Source organism: Alternaria ethzedia, assembly GCF_023757985.1.
Source record: "Alternaria ethzedia strain BMP 0044 chromosome Unknown scaffold_22, whole genome shotgun sequence".
In the NCBI taxonomy this organism is placed as follows: Eukaryota; Fungi; Ascomycota; class Dothideomycetes; order Pleosporales; family Pleosporaceae; genus Alternaria; species Alternaria ethzedia.
In genome coordinates this window covers 116,642-138,494 of record NW_026056215.1, presented here as the reverse complement: position 1 = coordinate 138,494, position 21,853 = coordinate 116,642, and the positions used below count along the sequence as shown (strand labels likewise).

Here is a 21,853-nt window from a genome sequence, read left to right as displayed (position 1 = left end):
GGGGAGGGACATGACACAATTGAAATAGTGGTTTGGACCTCGAGGGGACTATTGAGGCGCTGGGTATCGGTCGGGTGTCGCAACTTCTTTCATTCCGATAACAGGACCTAGCCTCGTCCATTAGACTTTTATCTAGCAAAGCCCTAGAAGCGCAATACCCAACCCCTAAGCATAAACATAACAAAACGGCCCCCCAACCGTACTCATCGCCTCCCTAATCGTCACATTCCCAACCCCAACCCACTCCCCCAATGTAGTAACATCCTCCAACGTCCCTGCCTCCCCTGGCTCCCCCACCCCACTCGTCCCCCCCGCAATCGCCTCCTTCCTCCCCTCCAAATCCAAATTCTGCCACGTCCAATACACCCTATCCACCATAGCATGATGCGCAAAGAACGCAGGATCCGCAGGCGAATTGATGAAATCAGAACCTGCGTCACCGCCGATGGTGTTGTGGCCGCCAACGTGAGGGCCCATTTTGCCTTGGGCGAATTCGCCGCCGAGCACGGTTTGGAAGGACGTGATGGTGGTGTTGTCTTTGATTAGGGCGGCGACGACGGAGTCGCTGGTTTCGGCGGAGGATTGCAGGGAGATGTCGCGGGAGAGGCAGCGTGGGTTGTAGCCTAGGCCGTTGGGTTGGGGGTTTGGGGTCGGAGGGGGGAGGGAGACGGCGGCGAGTGGGCCGAGGTTTATTGTCCAGCTGAGGGGGGTGTTAGCGATGGGTGTTGTTGGAGTGAGGGGAGGTGGGAGGGTGTGGCGTACTCTTTGAACGGACCGGAGGTTACGCAGCCGCCTCCACTTCCGGGTTGAAGTTGGATGTAGCACATTTCCGCTGATGGGAAGCAGACGGAGGATCTATTGGCGACATATGCGCCGTCTCCTGACATGCTGGTGTCGCTGCCGTCGAAGAAGGGTGAGGCTTCTGGGTCGTCTGCCCAGTGGCCCCTGATGGTTGGCATAGATGTCAGTTTATATTCGGCGTGCCGTCCATACTTGGAGGTTACGCACCAGTTGTAATAAGGCTGGTACCCTTTATACCCGCATTCATTCCTCAGCATCTGTTCAAAAGCCCACGTGTAGTAGCGGTGCCATGTCAAAAAATTGGCCGTTCCGTGAATCGTGAACGCTTGCAGGATGTGGGTCACCACAAGGTCATCGTATCGGCTTTTGGCGCCTGAAGCGATGGCTGCGGGTGTCTTTGCTGGCAGTTTCGCCAGACATTTCACGGCTTTGATGTAGCTGCGTCTTTCTTGTTTGCTCAATGCTGACCTGGATTGCGTGAGTTGGAGCAGAATGGGATGGTGTCTACCTCACTCACCAGTCCCGACGAACGGCTACGTTGTCCAGTGTACATGTTCTCGGGCTCGGTAATGGGTTTTCTGAGTAGTAGGCGTTCATCCGATGTAGACTTTCGGCAGCCAGTGCATCTACTTCATTAGGCTTCCCTATACTCTTTGCGCCGGTGATACTGGCCAAAGCCATTGATAAGACGTTGGAGAGCTTCATGATGCTAGGGTACGAATGTATCCCGTGGTGAATTGAACATGATGGGAAAAAATTCGTATGTTGGATCGGGGATGATGAAGACGCATTGCAATGACACGTGAGATTGTCCCAACCAAGAGCATACCCTGGTATCACTACTTACCCGGGCTGTTATTGCCGTTTTGTAGAACTTCTTAGGCGAGTGGCGAGAATCCTCCATAGCGTGGCGTCAGCCGCGGTGGGGCGTTCAGAGTAATCATCTGCAGTGCTGCAACCTAGTCGCCATCCTTTCAAGATGTGTAGGGGGGTTGACATGGATTCTCCTTCTCGAGCGCTCTCGAGAGTGTGCATGGCATCAGACGCGTTTTCGAAAATGCAGGTTCGATCAAACCTGTGCCGACCATACAAAGTATCTTATCAGAGCGGCGTTGGCAGTATCTGTTGCGCAAAGTATAAAGGTATCTACCACCTTCGAGCGTCCAAACATGAGAATTCCCGCCTCCCGCCAAGGCGCTAGACTTGGCGGCATGCACGGTGCTGCAGGGTCCATTCTTCCGGTCCTGTGTCCCGCGGCGCCTTCCCAGCTCTTCCTCCTCTCCAGCAGCACCTCATACAAGAAAAACAACGAACAAGTCGGGAGACTACATAAACATCAAAGCATGCAAAATAGGTGGCATGACGTCAATGTAGGCTCTAGGGTTTTCGGCTCCTTGGGTTCCTTGGGTTTTCCTTCCTGGTGTGATTCAATAGGCAGGGCGAGTCAAGTTAACGGAACCGGGAATACGAGATGGAGGGGTTCGACGAGCGGAGAGAATGATGGCCATACTTCATGTGTCTGCCATGTTGATCCTAAGGCCCTCTTTACCGAAAACCACGATCTTCTCGACGATGCGGTGACCCAGCTCTGTCCTGTGGTCACGAAACATTCGCATCGTGCTCGATGCGTTCGGAGTTCCCAAGATGGCGTAACAGCCGTTGTCCAAGCGAGTGTACTCGACTTCGTTATTGTTTCCAGTTCTTGAAGACTACGAGTGCACCGAAGCTTCCTCCCTTTGTATCGTTCCTCCTGTAATCCAACGTCAAGATAGGGCTGTTGGTCCTTCGGAGAAACGTACGGCTGCGTAGCGAATCTCTCTTATACCAGGGCAAAACCAAACACCTAAGAGCCTACATTAAGATACAAACGCACAAATTAGGTAGCCTGACGTTGACGTAGGCTCCAGGCTTGATTGTGAAAGCATGCATATGCCATTGGACGGCGACGCGCTGCGTACGTCCTGTACCATCATGCGCTCGTGTGGCACAGTCTCAAGGCCGAAAGTTGCCCCTCCTCATGAGAAACCGCCGTAGCCTCGTGGCAATAGTCGACACTCCCCTCGACCACAGCATGGCCAACATCTACCGAACGCTCGAAGGCGACGAAGTCCGTTTCGTCAGGATTCAGCCTGGTGCCTGGACCGATCCTATTCAATGTGAGCTGGTATACCTACCGCTCCCCAACACTGAAGTCGACGTGGTGGAAGCATGGTTTTCGGGCAAGCCACTACCGAAATTGCTGCATCAAGAGTTATATGACCCACGATGCTTAGGCACGACGGAAACTTCTGAAGAAGAATCAACTGCAACCGCGCCGACACCTTTCGTCGCCATATCGTATGTGTGGGGTGACTCAAATCAGACGGGAGAACTCCTTCTCGATGGCCAGCCAGTCCAAAAGACCGCCAATCTCATAGCTGGCTTGCGGCGACTGAGGGCCTTGCTTGAAGACCCTTCTGACACACCCGCTATCCTCCACCACAAAAGCACACTCTTTTGGGTCGACGCCCTATGCATCAATCAGTCAGATGATGCGGAGAAATCAGCGCAGGTACCTCGGATGGGCATGATCTATGGAACTGCGGGGCTTGTTGTGGCATGGCTAGGAGAGAATGGAGAAGACGATCGCGACGTTCAAGATCTCATGAATCTGATTGACAGTGTCAGTCCGGACAACGTGACGAGATCTTCTCGTACTTACTCTTGCACAATCGATAACCTCGATAAGACCAGACTCTCTCGCATCCGACATGGCTTCGAGAGCCTTTCGCAGCGACCCTGGTTCGAAAGGACATGGGTGGTACAAGAAATGTTGATGTCACACTGCACTATCTTACTAGCGGGTTCCCATTGGTGTTACCTTCGGTTCTTCCTGGACGCCTGGAACGCTATGTTAGAGATACTCATGAAATGTCCAATGATCGATGAAGGCCTAGGCTTGTGGCGTATATCTCAGCCGGGATTCCATGTTTCCGTCGCTGCGGTGCTTAAGGACGACATAAAGGCCATCTTTGCGCAAAAGTCTATAGCAGTATCACGTAGGCCTCCCGCTACGTCACAAAACGAGAAAGATGGGTGTGATCGGCAATCAGACTGCTACATCAAGAAGCGTTCTCCTGAGCCTGGACCAAGATCAAGCATCTTTGAAGATTGGGCCCACGAAGCAGCAAGTTTGCATGAGAGCCTTGCGGTTGCGAAAGCTCACATACGCGCCCGACTCCTTGCGTTCCTACTCAAGGCTGCGCTCTTGAGCATGGCTTCAGGGTACAAAGCTACAGTACCACATGATTACCTTTATGGCATCCTTTCGATTGGGGGTACCTTGATATACCCCAAAGAGCTTGCACCGAATTATGCGCTACGATATGAGGACGTCTTCCATCAATACAGTAAGTTGATACTAGAGTACACAGGCGATCTTGCCATCATTCCTAGGATGCAACACAAACTCGCAGGCGTGCCCAGTTGGGTTCCAGACTTCAGGGTCGCGCTTGCAATTCCCGCCTCGACGAATGTGAGTCCGTCGTCAATCAAGCCTGATGTCACCATCTCCGAGGACGGCCGAGTATGTTTTACGAAAGGGGTCTACTTAGGAGAAGCAGTACTAGCCTTGGATTGGAGCCACGTCACCGATTCGAAACATGAACACGCTGCCGTCATCAATCACTTCCACAAATTTCTGGAAAGATGTTGCAGAGAACGACAGCTAGACAAAGACCACGTCCTGAAAACAGTCCTCGGGGCCTTCTGCGTAAATGCCTGTTTTCGCGGGTTTCAAGCAAGCAAGGTACGAGAAGTCTACTCCGAGTGCGTGTCTGAATCGCCATTGACGTTGTTCCCAAAACAAAACTCTTTGATAGAGTGGTACTCGATGATGTCTTGTTCTACGGGCGACACGGGCGACACGAGCGACACGTCTCAAAGCACTGTTCTGACCGAGTTGTTGTCAAAATTCGCAAAGAGCTTGTATTTTGTAACTTCGCGAGGTTCAATATTGCGTCTTATAAGATATGACGAACAAGCTAGAAAGGGAGACGTACTCGCAATGTTGAATGGAGCCGAAAAACCATGGCTGCTTCGTCATGCCACTGGACCCGACGAAGAGGAATACACGTTAGTCGGAGCTTGCGAAATGTTATACAGGAACACCCAGCATAGTGGGCTAGCGAAAAGGGATCGCAATCACGAGGATTCATCTCGAACTGCAGAGATCAAGCGACAATCTTTTGCGCATAATGAAGTAAGAGAGTTCCGCTTAGTATAGCGCATCACATCGAGGAGCTCCACAGAATGATCTACATCAATGCCATAACGCGATATACTTTCTCGTAGTGAACAATTTGTTTTACGCACGCATCCAACATATGAGCAGTCCAACATGCTCAACATCGAAAGCAAATCATTCATAATACAAAATATGTCCCGACAGATAAATTACAGAGGTCCGACACATGGTTTCAGGCGGTTCCGTACTCAAAGATCGTCGCATTTACTCTTGTCTCATACACACAACCTCTTCTCCTCGAAGAAAGAGAAGAGAAAGTGTTGTGTGTATCCAGCTCGAAATCTGCTGATGGAACAGCGGACTGAGCGAGGTAAGAGACCGTTCTACGAAAGCGCGCGCGTTAGGCTTCCCAACCTTGGAAGCTTCGCACGTACTGCGCGCGCATCTTCATGAATTGATGAAGACTGTGATAGTGATTTACGTGTAGTAAGGTGTGTACGACATGAGTACACAAACTTCACACGCGCGTGGTGATGGTGGCACCGGTTGTGGTTGGGCAGAGTAGGCGGGAGAAAGCGCGGCGTGAGCAAGGGAAAGTTTTTCACGATTATGTCATCGTGCCACTAAACCTGTAGGGTACTAGCGTTCATAGTCAACCCGCGCAATTCATCCCAACTTCTGCCAGTTCACGCGGCATGTTCAGCACCCGCCAATCAAAGTTGTGCGCAGATGGCGTGCCCAGGGCCCTGGATTGGCCGCCGGCTTCGCTTGCAGCTCGCAGAGGTTTGGCATGCTGGACTGATGTTGCGCTAGTGTTTATGTGGCATCCCGTGGATATCCAAGCCGTGCGTGTAGAGTCAAGCGATGTGGAATCATCAACTTCATTTCTTCCTCTAATTCTCTCATCGCTTATTCTTGGCTCCGGATCTGGAATCGCGACAGCGACTTCAACATGGTGACTGCCCTGCAAGACGAAAAAGCGACGGCGTTATCTCCTCGCCATGACGCCGAAACAGCCTTGGACGCGACGTCCACCGACAAAGATATAGCAATCAACCTCGTCGGTGAACGCGCCCAAGACATCGACCCTGAGATTGAAGCAAAAGTTCTCCGAAAGATCGACTGGTTTCTCATCCCCGCCATGATCGTGGGTACGTCAATCCCACCAGCCTCGTCCATACCATCCACCTCTCACCATCATGACTACCACATGATTCCCATCTAACAGCGAATCCAGGCTATGGTCTGGTATACTACGACAAAGCGATCCTTGGTTCCGCCGCCCTCTTCGGCATGACAACCGACCTACATCTCACCCAAACCCTCTCCCCTGCTACACCAACTTCCCCAGCAGTAATCTCCACGACACGTCTCTCATGGGCCACCTCATTGTTCTACTTCGGCATGCTCGCAGGACTCTATCCACTAACATTCGCCCTCCAGCGTTTCAACCTAGGCCGTATCCTTGGTGCTGTCGTCTTACTCTGGAGTCTGATCTGCATGTTAACAGCTGCTGTTACAGACTACAAGGGATTGTACGTCCAGCGTTTCTTCCTGGGTTTCGTGGAGAGTATCATCCCAACTGGCTTTATGACAATAGTGAGCAGCTACTATACGCAGCGCGAACAGTCCGTACGCCAGTCCTGGTGGTTCAGTTCCACCGGTCTCTTCACCATCATCGGCGGCGCGTTGAACTACGGGTTCGCACAAATCACGTCCGGCGCGCTAAGACGCTGGCAGTACATCTACCTCCTCGCCGGCTGCCTAACCTTCCTCTTCGGCTGTTTCTGCTTCTTCATCCCAAATTCCTGTGCCGAAGCGTGGTTTCTGACGAAGAACGAACGAGTCGTCGCTGTTGAGCGGCTGAGGAAGGGTGCGACGGGTGTGCGGTGCCAGAAGATTAAGATGTATCAACTCAGGGAATGCGTTATGGATGTGAAGTTCTACCTCGTATTCCTACTCATGGGTAGCGCATATACCGTCAACGGCGCAGTCTCCGGGTTCGGCCCACTCATCGTGAACACGTTCGGTTGGTCGCCTCTCGCATCTATACTCTGGCAGTTCCCGCTCGGGCTGATCTGTCTCGTTACGATTCTCCTCTGCGGCTATCTCTCCTCGCGTATACCCAACATACGAATCATTCTGCTCATAGTAAACTGCCTCCCCGTCATCGCCGGCTGCGCGATGATCTGGAAGTCGGAGTGGACATACCACGCACCCACCCCCGTAGCCGGATACTCCATAATCGGCACTTTCGGTGCAGTCGTCAGCCAGACGATCGTCATAGCCATGTCCAACGTCAGCGGCGCAACAAAGAAGAGTGCGATGGCTGGCACAGTCTTCGTCGCATACTGCGTCGGCAACATCGTCGGTCCACTGCTGATCAGGAGTCAAGAGAAGGGTGCGCATTATCCTAGGCTATGGACGGGCCTGATCATCTGTTATTGTATCACGATAGCGTCTGCGGTAGCGCTATACGCCGTACTGAAGAGGGAGAACAAGAGGAGAGAGACGATGAGCGTGGACGAGGAAGAAAGGGATAAGATGGCGTTTATGGATTTGACGGATGGTGAGAATATGTATTTTAGATATGTATTGTAGGGCGTCATGGCTGTCTGCATCGAAAAGTCGGGGCTTGTTGGTTTGACCTTCGGATTACACAGCCGCCGGGCTGACTATCAGCCGTTGTATTCTTTTGCCATTTGAACCATCGTTTTTGCCAGTACTCACGAACCATGTGTTAATTAGTGGAGAGATGGATGTATGAGTGTGTGCGTAGATGCGCGGTAGCGGCCTGCGAGCTGTTTTGTCGGTATTTATGCAGAAGTATGTGTTAGCTTAGTAGTGATAGTAAGCGACGGTGAGATGATAGAGATAGGGAAGAGAAGAGGAGATGAACGTTGCGTTGGGATGAAGAGCTCTTCACATGATGGGTCTTCACTCTTCACACTTGTTCGTGACACCGTCATCTTATCGACATCACGACAGAACAACACACATAACCACGTCATCAACAGTCCATCACAGGAAAGACATCAGCATCAAGTCTACGCAGTAATCATTACAACTATAAACCACCGGCCAGCAAATATACCCATTCCACAGAAACGAACTACTTCAGAATCAAAGTAGTCAAAGTGGTATAAACGCCTATTTCCAATGTTATGATTGGGAAGTTGAAGCCCCGAAGGCCCCGAAGGGGGAGAAAGAAGGAAGTGAGTGTACAAAAAAGGGGTGGATGGGAATGAATCTATTATTCTCCTTGGCTAGAAAGAAAAAGCTATAACAGCTTTTTGCTTTGCCTTACAAGACTTTTGGTGCTACATGATAGGGTTGGAGAGGGTGCTGTGCGATTCGGGTTCGACGGGGGGAATGCGCATTGGTGCTGGGGTCGGGAGTCGCGGGGTCGGGGTGCTGGATATGTTTCGTGTCGACTTTAGGCAAATTCGGGATGACCGCAGCCACCTGGAGTCTTTTCCACGGGTGGACGATAGGTTGAGACACCGTTAACCAATTCCCAATACCCAAATGCTGCAGCGAGACGACCGTTTTGCGGCGAGGCGACTCCGCCTCCTCCTCCGAATCGGGACGCATGCGACGACGTTGCTCTATCAAGGATTTCCGGGTAACTGCGAGGGACGTAGACCGATGACCCAGGGGGAGCGAAGTTCCGTGCGCGACGACATTCTTCGAACGGATGGGCTCCGTACTGTGCTTCGAGGTGCTGGGATACGCGAGGGGGAGCTAGAACCTATGTTTTAGCCACATGCTAGACGGTACCTCCAGAGAGGTTATCCAACATCTTGGCCAACACAAGGTTCAAGCAGTGCTGGGGGAGGGAAGGGGTATCAAGACAATCAAGCCATTACGCCTTGGTTGCCGCCTGGGAAGGGGAAGTCAGTGGGCTGGAGTATGTATATAAGGTGGGGATGTCGATTTCACTAGAGAGGAGCGGGGCGGAGGTAGGGGTTGTAGCCGAGCGACGTACCGACTTGACGCTTGATCTGTTCACGTGCCCATCGAGCAGTGTCTCGGGTTCGACCGCTGAAGTCTTGGTTTGCGCGTGTCTCCCTCGCCATTGCGGTGAGGAACTCGTGACGGAAGTACTCCCGGAAGTCACCAGCTGGGAACGCATCCGCGAGGTCACTAAATGATGTTAGTGAGATATGTTGAAAGAGGGACACCTGTACATACCCGATAACACCACACGAAGATCGGAGGAGAGCCTCAGTGCGGTTGCTGTCTGCTTGGATAGTGCGGAGGAGGTCGAAGATGGAGTCAAGGTATGGGACGATGAGTTGAGCTGGAACTGTTAGTGTGTGATCAACGTCTTGGATTACAAAACTTACTCTTGTTGCTGCTCTTCATGGCAACGATGCAACCATCCCATGCATCCATAATACCCTCACGGAGGGAGGTGATGTAGTCGATCATCTCGTAGTTGCCCTCGGTGGTCAATGTGACTTGTCCAGCTTGTTGCAGCACTTGAGCAACAACAGTCAGGTAAGTCTCGAACGCGCCGTGGATGGCATGTGCGATGTCACCGAAGCATTGCAGGATAGCTGGCTTGAGCTGGTTGCCAAGTTGAGGGCTGCGCAGGTTGTGAAGAAGAGAGTTCATGAACGCATCGCAGAATGGCTGGACGTTCTCGCCCAGAGACCGGGTGATGTCAGAAACCAGACCAATGGCCATGGAGCAGAGCGCGGGCTCTTCCTGGTTGTTAAGAGCATTGTACAGGAATGGCGAGAATGCCTCCATGTACTTCTGGAAGTCCTCCTCGAGAGCCGTCGCGATCGAACCAATGGCGGCAAAGACAGTGTCTGGAACACTGGACTTGGGAGGCAGGGATGAAAGCAGACTCAGCAGCGCCTGCATGATGCGGTCGGCCTGGGGCCTGATGTCGCTCTCCATGCGCTGGATGATGGCCATGATGACACTGGCCAAGCTAGTCTGCATCTCTTCGAGAGTCAGCTTGTCCTCAACGTTGACAACCTGCGATTGAAGTGCCATGGACTTCTCGAGGCGCTCTAGGATGACGTTGGCGAGCTCGTTGACCAGAGGAACGCTGTCACCAGCGGCGTTGTTGACAAAGGAGTTGAGTACTTCGTATGCGGCTGTGCGGAGCGTGTTGTCGGCATCAGCGCGCTCGGTGACTTGCAAGAGGCTCTGCACGCTCTGGGCGAAGTGGGGCGACAATGGGTTGGTTGTGCAACCGGGCTCTCCCGCGAACCTGTCGGCCAAGTTCATCAGCGACCAACAGCACGATGCGGCCATCTTAGGGTTGCTGGCGAGACCGTTGAATAGAGCTCCGATCAGGGGAGGCAGGTGCTGCTGCGCGTCGAGTGCGCTGGGAACAGCCTCGCAGATGCGACCCAAGGCGTATGCGGCGGAGTCCTTGACGTGTATGTTTTGGTCATCCATCATTCCGATCAAAGTAGGCAGAGCTTGCTTGACAATGGGGTCTAGCACAGACTCCTCAGGACCCTCCATGATGGCACCAAAGGCGGAGACGGACGCATCACGGTAGTGCCAGTCTTCTGAGCGGATGTACTTCTCAATGAAAGCAAGAACAGGGGGCATAACGCCGCTACCGACACACTGTGCCCAGAGCTGCAGACATTGGTATGCTGCACGGGAAGTGTTGTACTCGTTATCGTCGGCATCCTCGTCTTGCTTGGCAAGAAGTTCAAGCAGTACTGGGACGACCTCTTGTGTGGCAACTCGGGCAAAGTTAAAGTATTCGCGGAGCTCGGTGGAGCCCTCGGCTTGAGCCTGGGAGTTGTCGTCCTCGATGGCGATTTCCTCCTCACAGACGGTGCACCAGAACTCGACAGCCAGCTTAGCAACATCTTCTTCCTCGCTCTTCATGCCTTGGATGGTAAGACCGAATAGCGCCTTCTCCATGTAGAAGCGCATCTTGTCGTAGTACAGACCCATGATGCGGTTGAGACATCCGTACGAGCCCTGCTGGATGCGGCTGTCGTCCGCTTGTGTGGCTTCGCAGATGACCTGCATGATGTAGTTGCGCTCGCCCTCATTGTCGAAGTTGGAGCGGACGAACTCGATCGAGTCGCTGAGCGCGTTGATGGCGGCTACACGGACGTCGTTGTTAGCCTCCTCCTTGCGGGCACCCTGGACGACAGCCGTCAGGATAGCGTTGGAGTGCTGTGCTAGCGCGTCCCTCAACTCTACGTCGTCTGTATCACACACGAAACCGATTGTGGTAAGCGAAGATTGCTTTTGGGCGTCGCTGCCCTGACCGACACTCTCGACGAGCGAGGTCATGAGCTCCGGCCATTGATTGCGGGGTATCTCGATAGCAGCCACGGAGGCGATGAACTGTGCGGCGGCGGAGCCTACGTTCTTGTTGGGTGTGGCCAGAGTCCGCAGGGCCATGTCCTTGACCTGCTGCTTGATCTGGGTGTCGAGGCTGAGCCATCGTTCTTGAACCTGACGTAACCGGGCATACTCGCGAGCGGTGAAGGCGTTCTTTAGGGCCAGGGCGGCGGCCTGTCGGATCTGGGGCGCGGCCTGTTCATTTGCGAGTTCGCCGCCGAGGACGGTGAGGTATTGAGGCTGAGGATAGACGTTAGTGGATATGTTCTGGCTATGTCTCGGGGGGCATGCAGCCTTCTGGCTGCGGGGAGACTTACAAAGTTGTTGTCGGCAGCCTGGATGAGCTGCTGCTCGGCGTTGTTACGGATGCTAGCGTCTGCAGGAGGGTCAGTCGAGCTTCTAGAAAAGTGCGGGTCTCAGCAAAGGCAGCATACCGGCGGAGTAGGTCCCCTCCAACACCTGGTTGATATCCATAACTGCTGAAGGGTGCTTCAAAGATTCAGGCGGGGTATCTGGCGGTGGGAAGAATTAAAGGGCCGCGGTGGCGGGAGAAGCAGAAGGTGGTGCGGCAGGAAGGCAGGTCGTGGTGAGGTTGCGGAGGGCGTCCGTCGTAGGGAGGGAATTTGAAGCGAAAGAAGGTCGAGCGTAGACAGGCCTAGTTCACGTGTTGTTTTCCTCCTAAAGGGTCTGCCCCACTAACAGTGCGGACTTTGGTGCAAGGAGACGGGCGTAAGGGCAGCCAGTCAAAGAGCAGCAAGCAACAGGCAAACACGGCGTTTGACAGTGAGACGGCGTCGTGAGGGCGAGGGTGAGGTGAGAAATTTATTCTTCCGCTGCTTCAGGCACCGTCGATGGGTTCGTTGGAGGAAGGAGCGGCGCCCGCCTGGCAACGGCGCATTGGCTCGCTTGCGCATCGTGCTTTCCCCCCCAGATTGAGCTCGCCCTCCCGCATGCAGCCCTGTGAGAGCCATGACACTGAACGAGGGTCCTACCGTCCTGCACAGACACTGCATAGAGTTATGACATCCAGCCTAGTCGTTGTGCACCTTGAGTTCTTCATACTGTTACATCGCGTCGCTGTGGTTCTGTCTGGAAGCCAAGCCAAGCGTCTACCTGCAGCCCGTCAATCACCTCGAGGCTATTGGACGATACACGCGCATCATGACGAATCGCATCGATGCAAAACTCTAGTACACGAACATCATCATCTTGGAAGTTCCCAGTCATCGAGGCAGCCTACATCATGTATGTCTTCAACGTAGTTGGTAGCGACGGCAGCCTACAGCTGAACCCACATCTGGACGCCTAGAGAGGGTTACTGGGAACGACTCTTTGCTTGGACATGGGCTCATGGACGAGCGTGCGCCAAAGTCAAGTGCTCACGTGTTAGGCTGTTCATCCTTCGAGGAGACAGAGTCGTTCTTACCAGTCCCATCTGGCGGAACCTCCTTGATGCTACTGAAAGAGGGTTTGACTGGGCTTGAAGCATGTCCCCTGACAAGTACCAACATGTACGAAAAGGCCTATTCTCTCTGAGATTCACCCTGTACCTACAATCTGCGAGCAAGACATACACGGCATCGCGGCTCACAATAATACAACGGAAGACACGATATATGCTATTTCATAGGAGGATCATCATAGTAGTCCTATATACAATGCATCTAACCCACCTCCTATGTCCCCAAAGAGCATCTATCATGCACCGCAGTCCCATCGATACAAAAGAATCTCTTCCTCGAGTAAAGTCCTCACATCCTCCCACTAGCCCTCGGATTCTCCGCTTCCTGCCTCCTCCAATCCCTCATCTCCTTCGTTCCCAGACTACCCAACCCACCTTCCCCCCTCCTCTCCCAACCCCCCAACCTAACAACCAAGCCCGTCGCATTATCCGCCCCCTCACTCCCCGTGCTCGTCTCCGTAGCAAAAGCCACAACATCCCTCGCCGCCTGTTCCGGCGTCTTGGCCTCTTTAACAATATCCACAATCTCCTGGTCACTCAAATGACCCGACACACCATCTGAACACAAGATGAGGAAGGAGTATTCCGCGGGCGACAGTTCTATACGCCGGATCTCGGGTTCTGCGCTTACGCCCACCCGTTTGTGTGCCATGTCGCCGAAAGAACGGGTGTTTGCGAGACCGGACATGCGTTCTTCGCCGAAGGAGTCTGTGACGAAAGAGGCGGCGAAGCGGCGGAGGCGGGTTGCTTCTTCGGGGAGGGAGGGGTGGTGGTTCGATGTTAGGGGTACGGCGAGCCCGGTTGCGGTGTTGCAGAGAAGTATCCTAGTATCGCCGACATGAGCGGTTATGAGGGAGGATGGCGAGGATGGGTGCCAGAAGGGTGAGGGCGTGGGTGTCGAGATGAGGGCTACGCTGCATGTGCTGCCGCCTTTGAAGCGGTTTGTGCCACCGATATTTGTGCTGGTTTGGCGGGAGGGCTGCCCGAGGATGTCGTCGTCGTTTAGAGCCTTGTCTGCGCGGACGGGGTCTTCTTCTTTCTTGCCGACTTGGGCGGCGACGAAGTCGTAGTCGGCTTTTAGGAAGGCGTATTCGAGGACAGTCTCAATTCCGATGCCTTCTTTGACGTCTTCGGGTATTGTTGGATTGCTGGTGTGGCGCTTCTCAATGACTTCTTTCTCGGCTGGATGGCCGCGTCCGCCCGCGAACATGGAGAAGTACTCGGGCTTGAAGCGTCTGAAGTATCCGCCTACGAGCTCCTTCCATTGCTTGACCAGCTGCTGCTCGAGCTCTTCAGCTTTCCGTACACTGTCTGATTGTCGCACTGGGGCAACGCCCTCAATTGGGCCGTCCATGGATTTGGAGCCGGCAGTTGGCAGCTGGTCTTTGCTTCCAGGCTGTGGCGGCTTCATAGCTGTTGTGCCAGGTGGCGTATGCGTTTCTATAGCATTCAGGCTCTCCTTGTCCCTCTGCCTTCGGTCGCCAGAAGAAGCCTCGCCCTTGGCCTTTGGGTTGCCAGACTGGGTCTCGGTTCGTTCCCGTGCGAGGCTGCTCGTGAGCTCAAACTGCTTGGTCGCCTTCTCCAGGTATTCGTGCAGCTGCTCCCTCAGGAAGCCAGAGCACTCAGCGCCGCCATGGCCATCGAAGACGCCAAAGTAGAAGACCTGTGGATCTCCACTCGCGCCTACGTCTGGTGTGACCTCGGTGTCCGCGCTCTGTCCCTTTCTGCTCAGAGAGATGGGGCACCGCCGTGCGAAAGCGGGGAGGTCAATGGTGCCCGCCTGGAACGCATCTTCGTTGTATGGCCGCGACCCCCGCGACAAGGAGACGCCGAAATGGTGTTTTGCGCTCTTCAATGGTATGCGGACGACGGTCATCTCGCGCGACGTGCCCACGACGGCAGCCGGCGACCGCCCCGACTTGTCCGCATTGTATGGCGTGCTCTTGTCGCGCGGCAGCTTGTGGTGCAGCGCAGGCTGGGTGACTCGCGAGTCAGGATGCAGCGACGTCGAGGGTATGTGGGTTATGAAGTATTCGTGGAAGCAGCGTCGCTGGCGGGGGTGGTGATAGGTCGGGGGCAGCCTGGGGGCGCGGGCGCAGAGGCAGGCAACGCGGTGTCCTATGGTGCCTCTTTGGGCGTGGAGGTTCGGTTTCCACATGTCGTCTCTTGCTGCGAAGGACGCATGGCGCGGTTAGGTGGGTAGTTATGTCATGGTTGGTGACCTTGGGATAACCAATTCCAAGCTCCAAACTCGCCATGTTCCGCTGTTCCTGGGGCCGCACTCCCGCCTTTGCCTTTTTCGGCACGTCATCCGTTAGCCCTACTCCACCACTCCATCAGCGCGCCGAGGTAGTGATGAGCGCCGCGACATTCATCAATAGTCGAGAGGCCTTTGTTGAGCCATACGCCCTTGTCTGGTCAGCTGACAAGAGATCGATTGTAGGTTGGGATACCACATTGAATCGACGATAGTCCAAGACGACAACACATCTGGGGCCGAGGAGGTAGGCTGGTCTTAATCATAAAGTAATAATTTGAATTACTGACAGCACATTGAGTCCTCCTGGGTCTTCTGTGAAACTTTTGATATCTTGTATACGCATAATCGCAGTTCAATGCATTATATCATATTATCGTGCCTCGTTGGAGGTGCACCTGGGGCTGGGCTCATCCTCCCCTTCACTACAATCATCCTTTGCACATCCGCCGTGGCAACAATCGTCGGGCTCCATGGATCTAGATCCTCGCTGACTCTGTACACGCTGTACTTCTTGTTGTTCTTCATCTCCTGCGCAACCATATCTTGGCTCCTCAACGCAATAGAGTCGTCGGGCTGTAGAGACCCTTTGCGTGAGTTGGAGTAAGAAGACGCCTTTGACCGAACATCCGAAGCGATTTTGCGGAAGAGCGGGCGAAGGATGGCGATTGAGGCTGCGATTATGCCTGTGCCCGGCTCGGCGGTCGCCCATATTGTTGCTTTGACGGCGTCGACTAGATAGTTGTTAGTACATGCTCGAATGATGACATGCAGATGAAGGAAGACTCACTGTGTAAACCTGGTCCATTGTAGCCCAGTCCCTTCAGGTAGACCATCCTGAGGATCGAGCTCACGCTGCCCACTGCACCCAACGCCATAACCATGCTAACGCTGATCTTACTCCTTCTATCGAGGTCACTATCCAGTAGGACGGATATCGGTACCAATACGAACGTCCAATCAGCGATCACGTTGATTATGCCGTAGAGATACCCGGAGGTGAGAACAAGAACAGATGGCAAGCAGTTGGGCGATGACGGTGATCGCAGGTTATCTGCGAGGCGTGTTGGGTCGCCGCAATGGAAAATGATGATCAGGACGTAGTAGAGGCCGTATGTTGCGCTGATGACGAGAACGACGTGGAATAGATGCCTTTGCCATCTCTTTGTAAGGACCCTTAGGAAGAAGAGACCTAGCGAGACTTTGAGGAAGCTCGTCGTTAGGACGTAAAAGACTTCGGAAAGTTGAATAAACTGCAATCTAATTAGCACTGAGAGGGATGTGAAGTTTGGAGGCATACTCACAATTAAGGTTACGTGGATGTCCTCTTCGCCGAAGAGTTTTCGGTCCATGCTCCGAAAGGTGATGGCCATTACGAAAGCGCAATAGCAAGTAAACAGTAAAAGTGAGGCCACCATAGCAGCGTCGTCCCAACCTGGAGATCTCGTGATGCGATACCGCACCCATAACCGCAAACCGACTGTAACATAGCTCAAGATGATAAGTGTTATTATACCATAGAAGGTGATTCGACCCAGGAGCACCAGCTCCATAAGCTTTTCGCTTGCCATAGTTTAGAAGGAAATTAACATTGATGTAAAGATATAAGGTCCGAAATCGGAAAAGGACCAACCACGCACTGGCGGAAGATTAGCAGTCGAGAAGTAGCACGACGGTAAAGGATCCGAGCTGCAGGTAGAGGTAGCCGGGCATTAAGAACGCATGGCCTTGACCACGATGACCGCGGTAGGAAACATCCCGGTAGTACGCGTTGCATGCATGGTGAGGGATCGGGTGTGTGGTATGGGTCATGAACTTTGTTATTCTGCAAGCCTTCACCGATTGGTTACTGACGTAGGTGGTAACCCGAACGGTTTGTGAATGACCTGGATGTCGCAGCTCAAGCATTCCAGATGTTTGGTGTTTAGTAATGTAACCCATGCGGATCAGATCCCGCCACAGTGTTCTCGGCAGTCCGAAGAATGTTTGATGCGTGGGAGCCCCTGTTGTCATGGTCAGGGTGTCTCGAGAGGCTCGTCGATCTTGAAACACTGCTTCCACATCCAGCGGGTGAGCATGAGCACCGAGGTCATGTACGCTGGGGAAGCTGGCCTCATCGATGACGCTATGAAAGAAAGCCTCGTCGAGCTGCGAAGTCGTACGATGTTAAAGTCTGGATATGCCTGTGAGAAGTCGGTCTCCCCGATGAATGAGCTGCATTTCCGAACACCCCAGGAGGTAGTGCCACCCGCAAAGGTCTGGAGTCGACCCATCAGAAACACAAGTTTCGATACAAAGAGCCTCGACGACTCGTTCTCCGCGTGACAATAAGGAAACGCGCTCGATGTTATACAAATCTGGAATTATGGTATGATTGACAGCGGAGTGTAGTTTTGACCGTATATCAATCTGCTCTCCCAGATGCGATAGGTTCGTGTTCTCGAAAGCTCTCATGTTTGACTAAACAGTCCGTGTTTGACGAGGGCGCGTGAGGCGTGTTTCGCGTGGGCCTGGTGCAGAAGGGAACATCCCCAAACGACTCACGTGCAGATGCGGCACGCATGTTTGATCGTCCCAACATTAGGAGAGAACCGAACCCGTGGATACCTGAGGCGAACGTCACTCGGTGTTCGTAAGGCCCAGGGTTGTGGCCACAGGTGTCAAGGCGGGAAGGCCCGTGTGGTTGAAGATGGTCCGGGATCTCGGCAACATAGATGCTCCGATCCTAGCGCCTCGGCGAAAGTTTTCTTCTTTGTCTTCGAGCTGCAGCGCCTCAACTTTTACTTCACATGCGCGGCCAGCATCAGGGGACAACTTTGAACACTATGATCTTGGATTTCCATGGTTATAATGTGCAAAGTTGTCAAAGGGTGTTCAACACGCATGTGCCTTCAATCTAGGCTCTCAGCGCGTCGCAGAGCGCGACATGGCTCTACAGGCATTACTTCGCACATGCTCACTTCTAGTGCAGCGCGAGACTAACCCAGCAATTGGTAAGTTCCATCATTCCTACACCCTCCCCTTTCATGATGAAAAAAAGACAAAATTCACAGACCTGTTCGTAAAAATTGTGTCGAAAACTTTGCTTTATATAATCTGATCACCTTCTTTGGCTACCTGCTTCTCTACGTCCAGATCAGAGAGCTCATTGGCTAACAAAGAGCAGTTACCGGTTAATGCAATCCACTTGTCCACATTACCAGGCGGTCCGAAGTCTTGTTCAACACCACATCTGCTTGAAGTACGCCATCGCCACGACGATGAGTGGGGTTGTTTCTTCAATTGATAGAGCGACTCGAACAATGCTGGTAATTCACCGCCTGGCCGCCCTTTCAAGACCGCTTTGTAGCTCAGCACAATGATGCACACCATAGTATACTTACACTCGACATTCCTTTGTCCAATTCAAATCTGTAACCTCACAAGACTCGATGAAAGAATCTCGTGAGCTCTCATATATATACGATGTGAGCCGTGTTATCTGTGCGTCCCGTACGCCGTGAACCTATCAGATCGCTCAAGCTATGTATCCATCTTCTGTCTCACGCATCTCGCCAATCTCTCCGAGGTCACACAAGGATCAACCCACGAACGCATTCACCCAATACGACTTACAGTCAGGACTTCCAACGCTTCACGCTCGTCAGCCCGATTCGATAACAGATACTCATCTACGAACAGGTCATGCTCATACTATATCAGGAACCGGCTCCGGCGCTGTGCTTGGTCTACCCAGTACAATCGATCCTTGCCTTCTCGGCGAGTTTGACTTAACGCAATTTAATCTCAACGAAGATTGCAACGATGATATATTTGGTCTAGACGCGCTCGACTGGATACCTAATAATGGCCTCGATGTGCCCATGGATGAGGAGCCTTTGAACGGGGTCAACGCAGGCGCATTCCAACTCAGTGACCCCTCTCAAGAAAACCACACTGGTCAAGGATTTGTATCTGCGCCTGTGCAAGATAAGACCAATGATCAGTTACACCAGTTGGTCAACCAGAATGAGGTTGGACAAGTGTCGACTGACTTGGTTCCCGTAGAGCCGCATGGCTACCAGCCTACTGACCCTAGCTATGACTTCTCGCAGGATCTTGGTCTTTGGGATACTAACTTCCAGATGCCATCTCAGTTTTTAGACACCACTCCCGGCTTCTCAGCATTTCCAGGTGGTAACGCGTTCATGCCGGACATGTCGCAGTACCCTGTTGCTGCTCAGCCTTCACAGGCATATCCTGACCCATTCACTTCGATTTACCCAGTGCAGCCGTACTACCAGCCAACACAGCAACCGTATCCGCAGCAGCACACTGGATACGTGGCGATGCCTACCGAACAGTATACTGCATCACACCAATTCAACCAAACCTTTCCTCCAAGCTCTCGCCAATCCAGTCGCCCTGCACCGCAATTACCCAAACGTAAACGTACTCAATCTGGCTTCGGATCTGACGACGACGCTTATGTCGCCAAGCAACCTCCCAGGCAGCTTACACATCGAACCCGATCATCAGTAGATACCCGTCACGATTCTAACGTTTCATGCGCGAGCTCGGTTAGCAAACCGGTCAAAGTAGCTGTCGTGCGAGCTGGAGAAAAGCCAAAGAAATGCGACGACAAGCCCTGGGTCCGCGTTAACAACACGACTAGGGGCGAAACCACACGCACCGCTCGCATCAACCAACACGCAGAAGAAGGTCGCAAATACAAGACCAAGCCTCTTCCTCACGGCAACTGGTCATCATCATCAGGTTTCAAGTTCGAGTACAGCCAAAACAACGGCATGCACGAGTTCAAGAAGCGTACCATGACTGCCCGCGAGATTCATGAGTATATCACGCAGTATCCCGGCGAAAATCTGCGCATCTGGATCCAGCCCGTAGCCTCAGACTCTGCCCGTCGTTATGCTTCTGCATCTCACAGCCACTGTCGCTTCGACGCATGCCCAATGCGTGTGTACACCGGCAAAGGCACAGCGGAAGTCGGTAACTACCGCGTCGCATTCGACGAAAAGCACCGAGCCTACGGCACTGGTGTGGTTGATCCGTACGACTGTGTGGGCTTCGCTCATCTATACTGTATGGAGCGCTTCCTAGACTTTGCCTACATCTGCCAGGTAGCTAACGTCAAGGTTGATCAGCGAGTAGGCATGGAGAAAGAGCCAAAAGGCCACTTCGCATCCGCGTTCGGCTCGAAACATCATTACGAAGCGGCGTTGGCTAGCAAGTTCATTGAAGCTGCTAGCAAAGGCCGATTAGGTGATACCCACGAGTTCTCTGACTACCCTGTCCATGAACACTACAAGGGCGGTCATCCTAAGCCTCACGAACGTACGCTCATCTACGCACTCTACGGCATGAACATGAAGCACCGCGCGAAATCACAAATGAAGCAGTTCATTCTCCAGCGCAAGATCCGCCCCGGTTCTTTCCCCGTTCACCGCGGTGACATGGAGGTTAAGCTTGTTGACAAGAAGATCGAGAAAATGGATGTATACATTGACTACAAACGAGAAGGATCGAAGAAGGAGTTCGACTACTCAGCCTACTACGATATCCTCCACCCGGAGATCAACCAGCGCATCGCGGAAATGGAAAAGAAGCGCGACGAATTCATCAAAGAAGACGAAGCGGGTATTGGTGGCAAGCGCAAAACACCGCGTCGGACTATTACTTTTGCGGACTCGGATGATGAACGACAGACTCCTTCGCGGAAGCGATCGCGGTCCAAGAAACGTCAGGGTAACGATAGCGACTCTTCTGATGACGAGCGTCCGGCACTCAAACGCACGTCTACGGCCCGGTCTACAGGACGCATAACCGCTCTCTCCGACTCCGAAGACTCAGACTCCTTCGAGAAAATCATAGCCGGCACAAAACCCCGTCAAGGTTCCCGCGCGGGTCTCCGCAAGAAACAGCGCATCAACTACTCCGAGCCCGCCGAACTCCCTGTGCAATCCGCCGCGCCTCCTCCGTCCAGCGATTTCATGGCCAACTACGCGCCCGCAATCCCCTTCGACGACCGCAAACAGAGCCTCAGCGCCTTCTTCCCCGCTAACAACGATCCTTCTTGGTCTAATATCGATCTCGATGAATTTTCTATTGAGGGCATGGATGATGTGTGTATGGATGAGGAGGCTGTTGATGCGCTTATTGGTAATAACGCGAAGTATCGGCGCCAATCTTCTACGTTTGACAGCGGGCCGTGGGCGGCTGGGAGGACTGCGAGTTTTAATGCACAGCCTGTGTCTGGGAGTAGGGAGTTCAGGAGGGAGGATCCGCCGAGTTGTGTTGCGGAGAGGGAAGTTGTGGAGGACGGTGGAGATGGATCAGTGGGAGTGATGAGGAGGAGTAAGAGGTTGGCTGGTAAGGGTACGCCCGCTTCCTCTGTGACCGGTTAGTTTAGGTAGTCAACATGCTCCGGTCAAAACAAGATGGAGATATCTGTAATCCGAGCTGGAGTTGGTACAAGCTACCAAGATAGCACCTCGTTTATAAGAACCGTATACAGATTATACATATAGTACGTGAAGGTTGGTGTACACGCTACTACAATCCTAACGCCTTCAACAAAGCAAGGTACTCTGCATCCTTCACGGCTCGGTAAAGCTTAGCATACTGCCATTTGGGCGAAATCCAAAAGAAAAAGCACAGTACCCATGCATATCCTGCCAGTCTCGCCACAACGGCAGAGCGGAACATGCGGCCATAGCTGCCATGGATCGACAACAGCCCTTTAGATAGCTTCGTGACTTTTAGCTCCACCATG

General features: G+C 53.1%; 7 protein-coding genes across 7 annotated transcripts; 2 read left to right on the top strand and 5 right to left on the bottom strand.

Annotated features, from left to right (window-relative positions):
• Nucleotides 1-165: 165 nt before the first annotated feature.
• Nucleotides 166-1,506, bottom strand: J4E87_007709 (uncharacterized protein; the record flags this gene model as incomplete). Its single annotated transcript, XM_049379303.1, has 4 exons — nt 166-700; nt 763-945; nt 1,009-1,269; nt 1,319-1,506. The coding sequence occupies 4 exons, from the start codon at nt 1,504-1,506 to the stop codon at nt 166-168; spliced, it is 1,167 nt and encodes a 388-aa protein (XP_049230877.1).
• A 1,648-nt stretch (nt 1,507-3,154) lies between these two features.
• On the bottom strand, nt 3,155-4,056 carry J4E87_007708 (uncharacterized protein; the record flags this gene model as incomplete). Its single annotated transcript, XM_049379302.1, has 3 exons — nt 3,155-3,310; nt 3,503-3,579; nt 4,011-4,056. 3 exons carry the CDS (start codon nt 4,054-4,056, stop codon nt 3,155-3,157), a joined length of 279 nt encoding a protein of 92 aa, XP_049230876.1.
• Nucleotides 4,057-5,978: 1,922 nt separating this feature from the next.
• On the top strand, nt 5,979-7,627 carry J4E87_007707 (uncharacterized protein; the record flags this gene model as incomplete). Its single annotated transcript, XM_049379301.1, has 2 exons — nt 5,979-6,177; nt 6,264-7,627. 2 exons carry the CDS (start codon nt 5,979-5,981, stop codon nt 7,625-7,627), a joined length of 1,563 nt encoding a protein of 520 aa, XP_049230875.1.
• A 1,340-nt stretch (nt 7,628-8,967) lies between these two features.
• On the bottom strand, nt 8,968-12,943 carry J4E87_007706 (uncharacterized protein; the record flags this gene model as incomplete). Its single annotated transcript, XM_049379300.1, has 6 exons — nt 8,968-9,172; nt 9,221-9,329; nt 9,376-11,602; nt 11,680-11,738; nt 11,797-11,874; nt 12,937-12,943. 6 exons carry the CDS (start codon nt 12,941-12,943, stop codon nt 8,968-8,970), a joined length of 2,685 nt encoding a protein of 894 aa, XP_049230874.1.
• Nucleotides 12,944-13,113: 170 nt separating this feature from the next.
• On the bottom strand, nt 13,114-14,982 carry J4E87_007705 (uncharacterized protein; the record flags this gene model as incomplete). The annotated part of the gene is made up of 1 exon (XM_049379299.1): nt 13,114-14,982. The coding sequence occupies one exon, from the start codon at nt 14,980-14,982 to the stop codon at nt 13,114-13,116; it is 1,869 nt and encodes a 622-aa protein (XP_049230873.1).
• A 462-nt stretch (nt 14,983-15,444) lies between these two features.
• Nucleotides 15,445-16,454, bottom strand: J4E87_007704 (uncharacterized protein; the record flags this gene model as incomplete). The annotated part of the gene is made up of 3 exons (XM_049379298.1): nt 15,445-15,815; nt 15,872-16,334; nt 16,386-16,454. The coding sequence occupies 3 exons, from the start codon at nt 16,452-16,454 to the stop codon at nt 15,445-15,447; spliced, it is 903 nt and encodes a 300-aa protein (XP_049230872.1).
• A 1,929-nt stretch (nt 16,455-18,383) lies between these two features.
• Nucleotides 18,384-21,485, top strand: J4E87_007703 (uncharacterized protein; the record flags this gene model as incomplete). Its single annotated transcript, XM_049379297.1, has 2 exons — nt 18,384-18,389; nt 18,699-21,485. 2 exons carry the CDS (start codon nt 18,384-18,386, stop codon nt 21,483-21,485), a joined length of 2,793 nt encoding a protein of 930 aa, XP_049230871.1.
• Nucleotides 21,486-21,853: the final 368 nt, after the last annotated feature.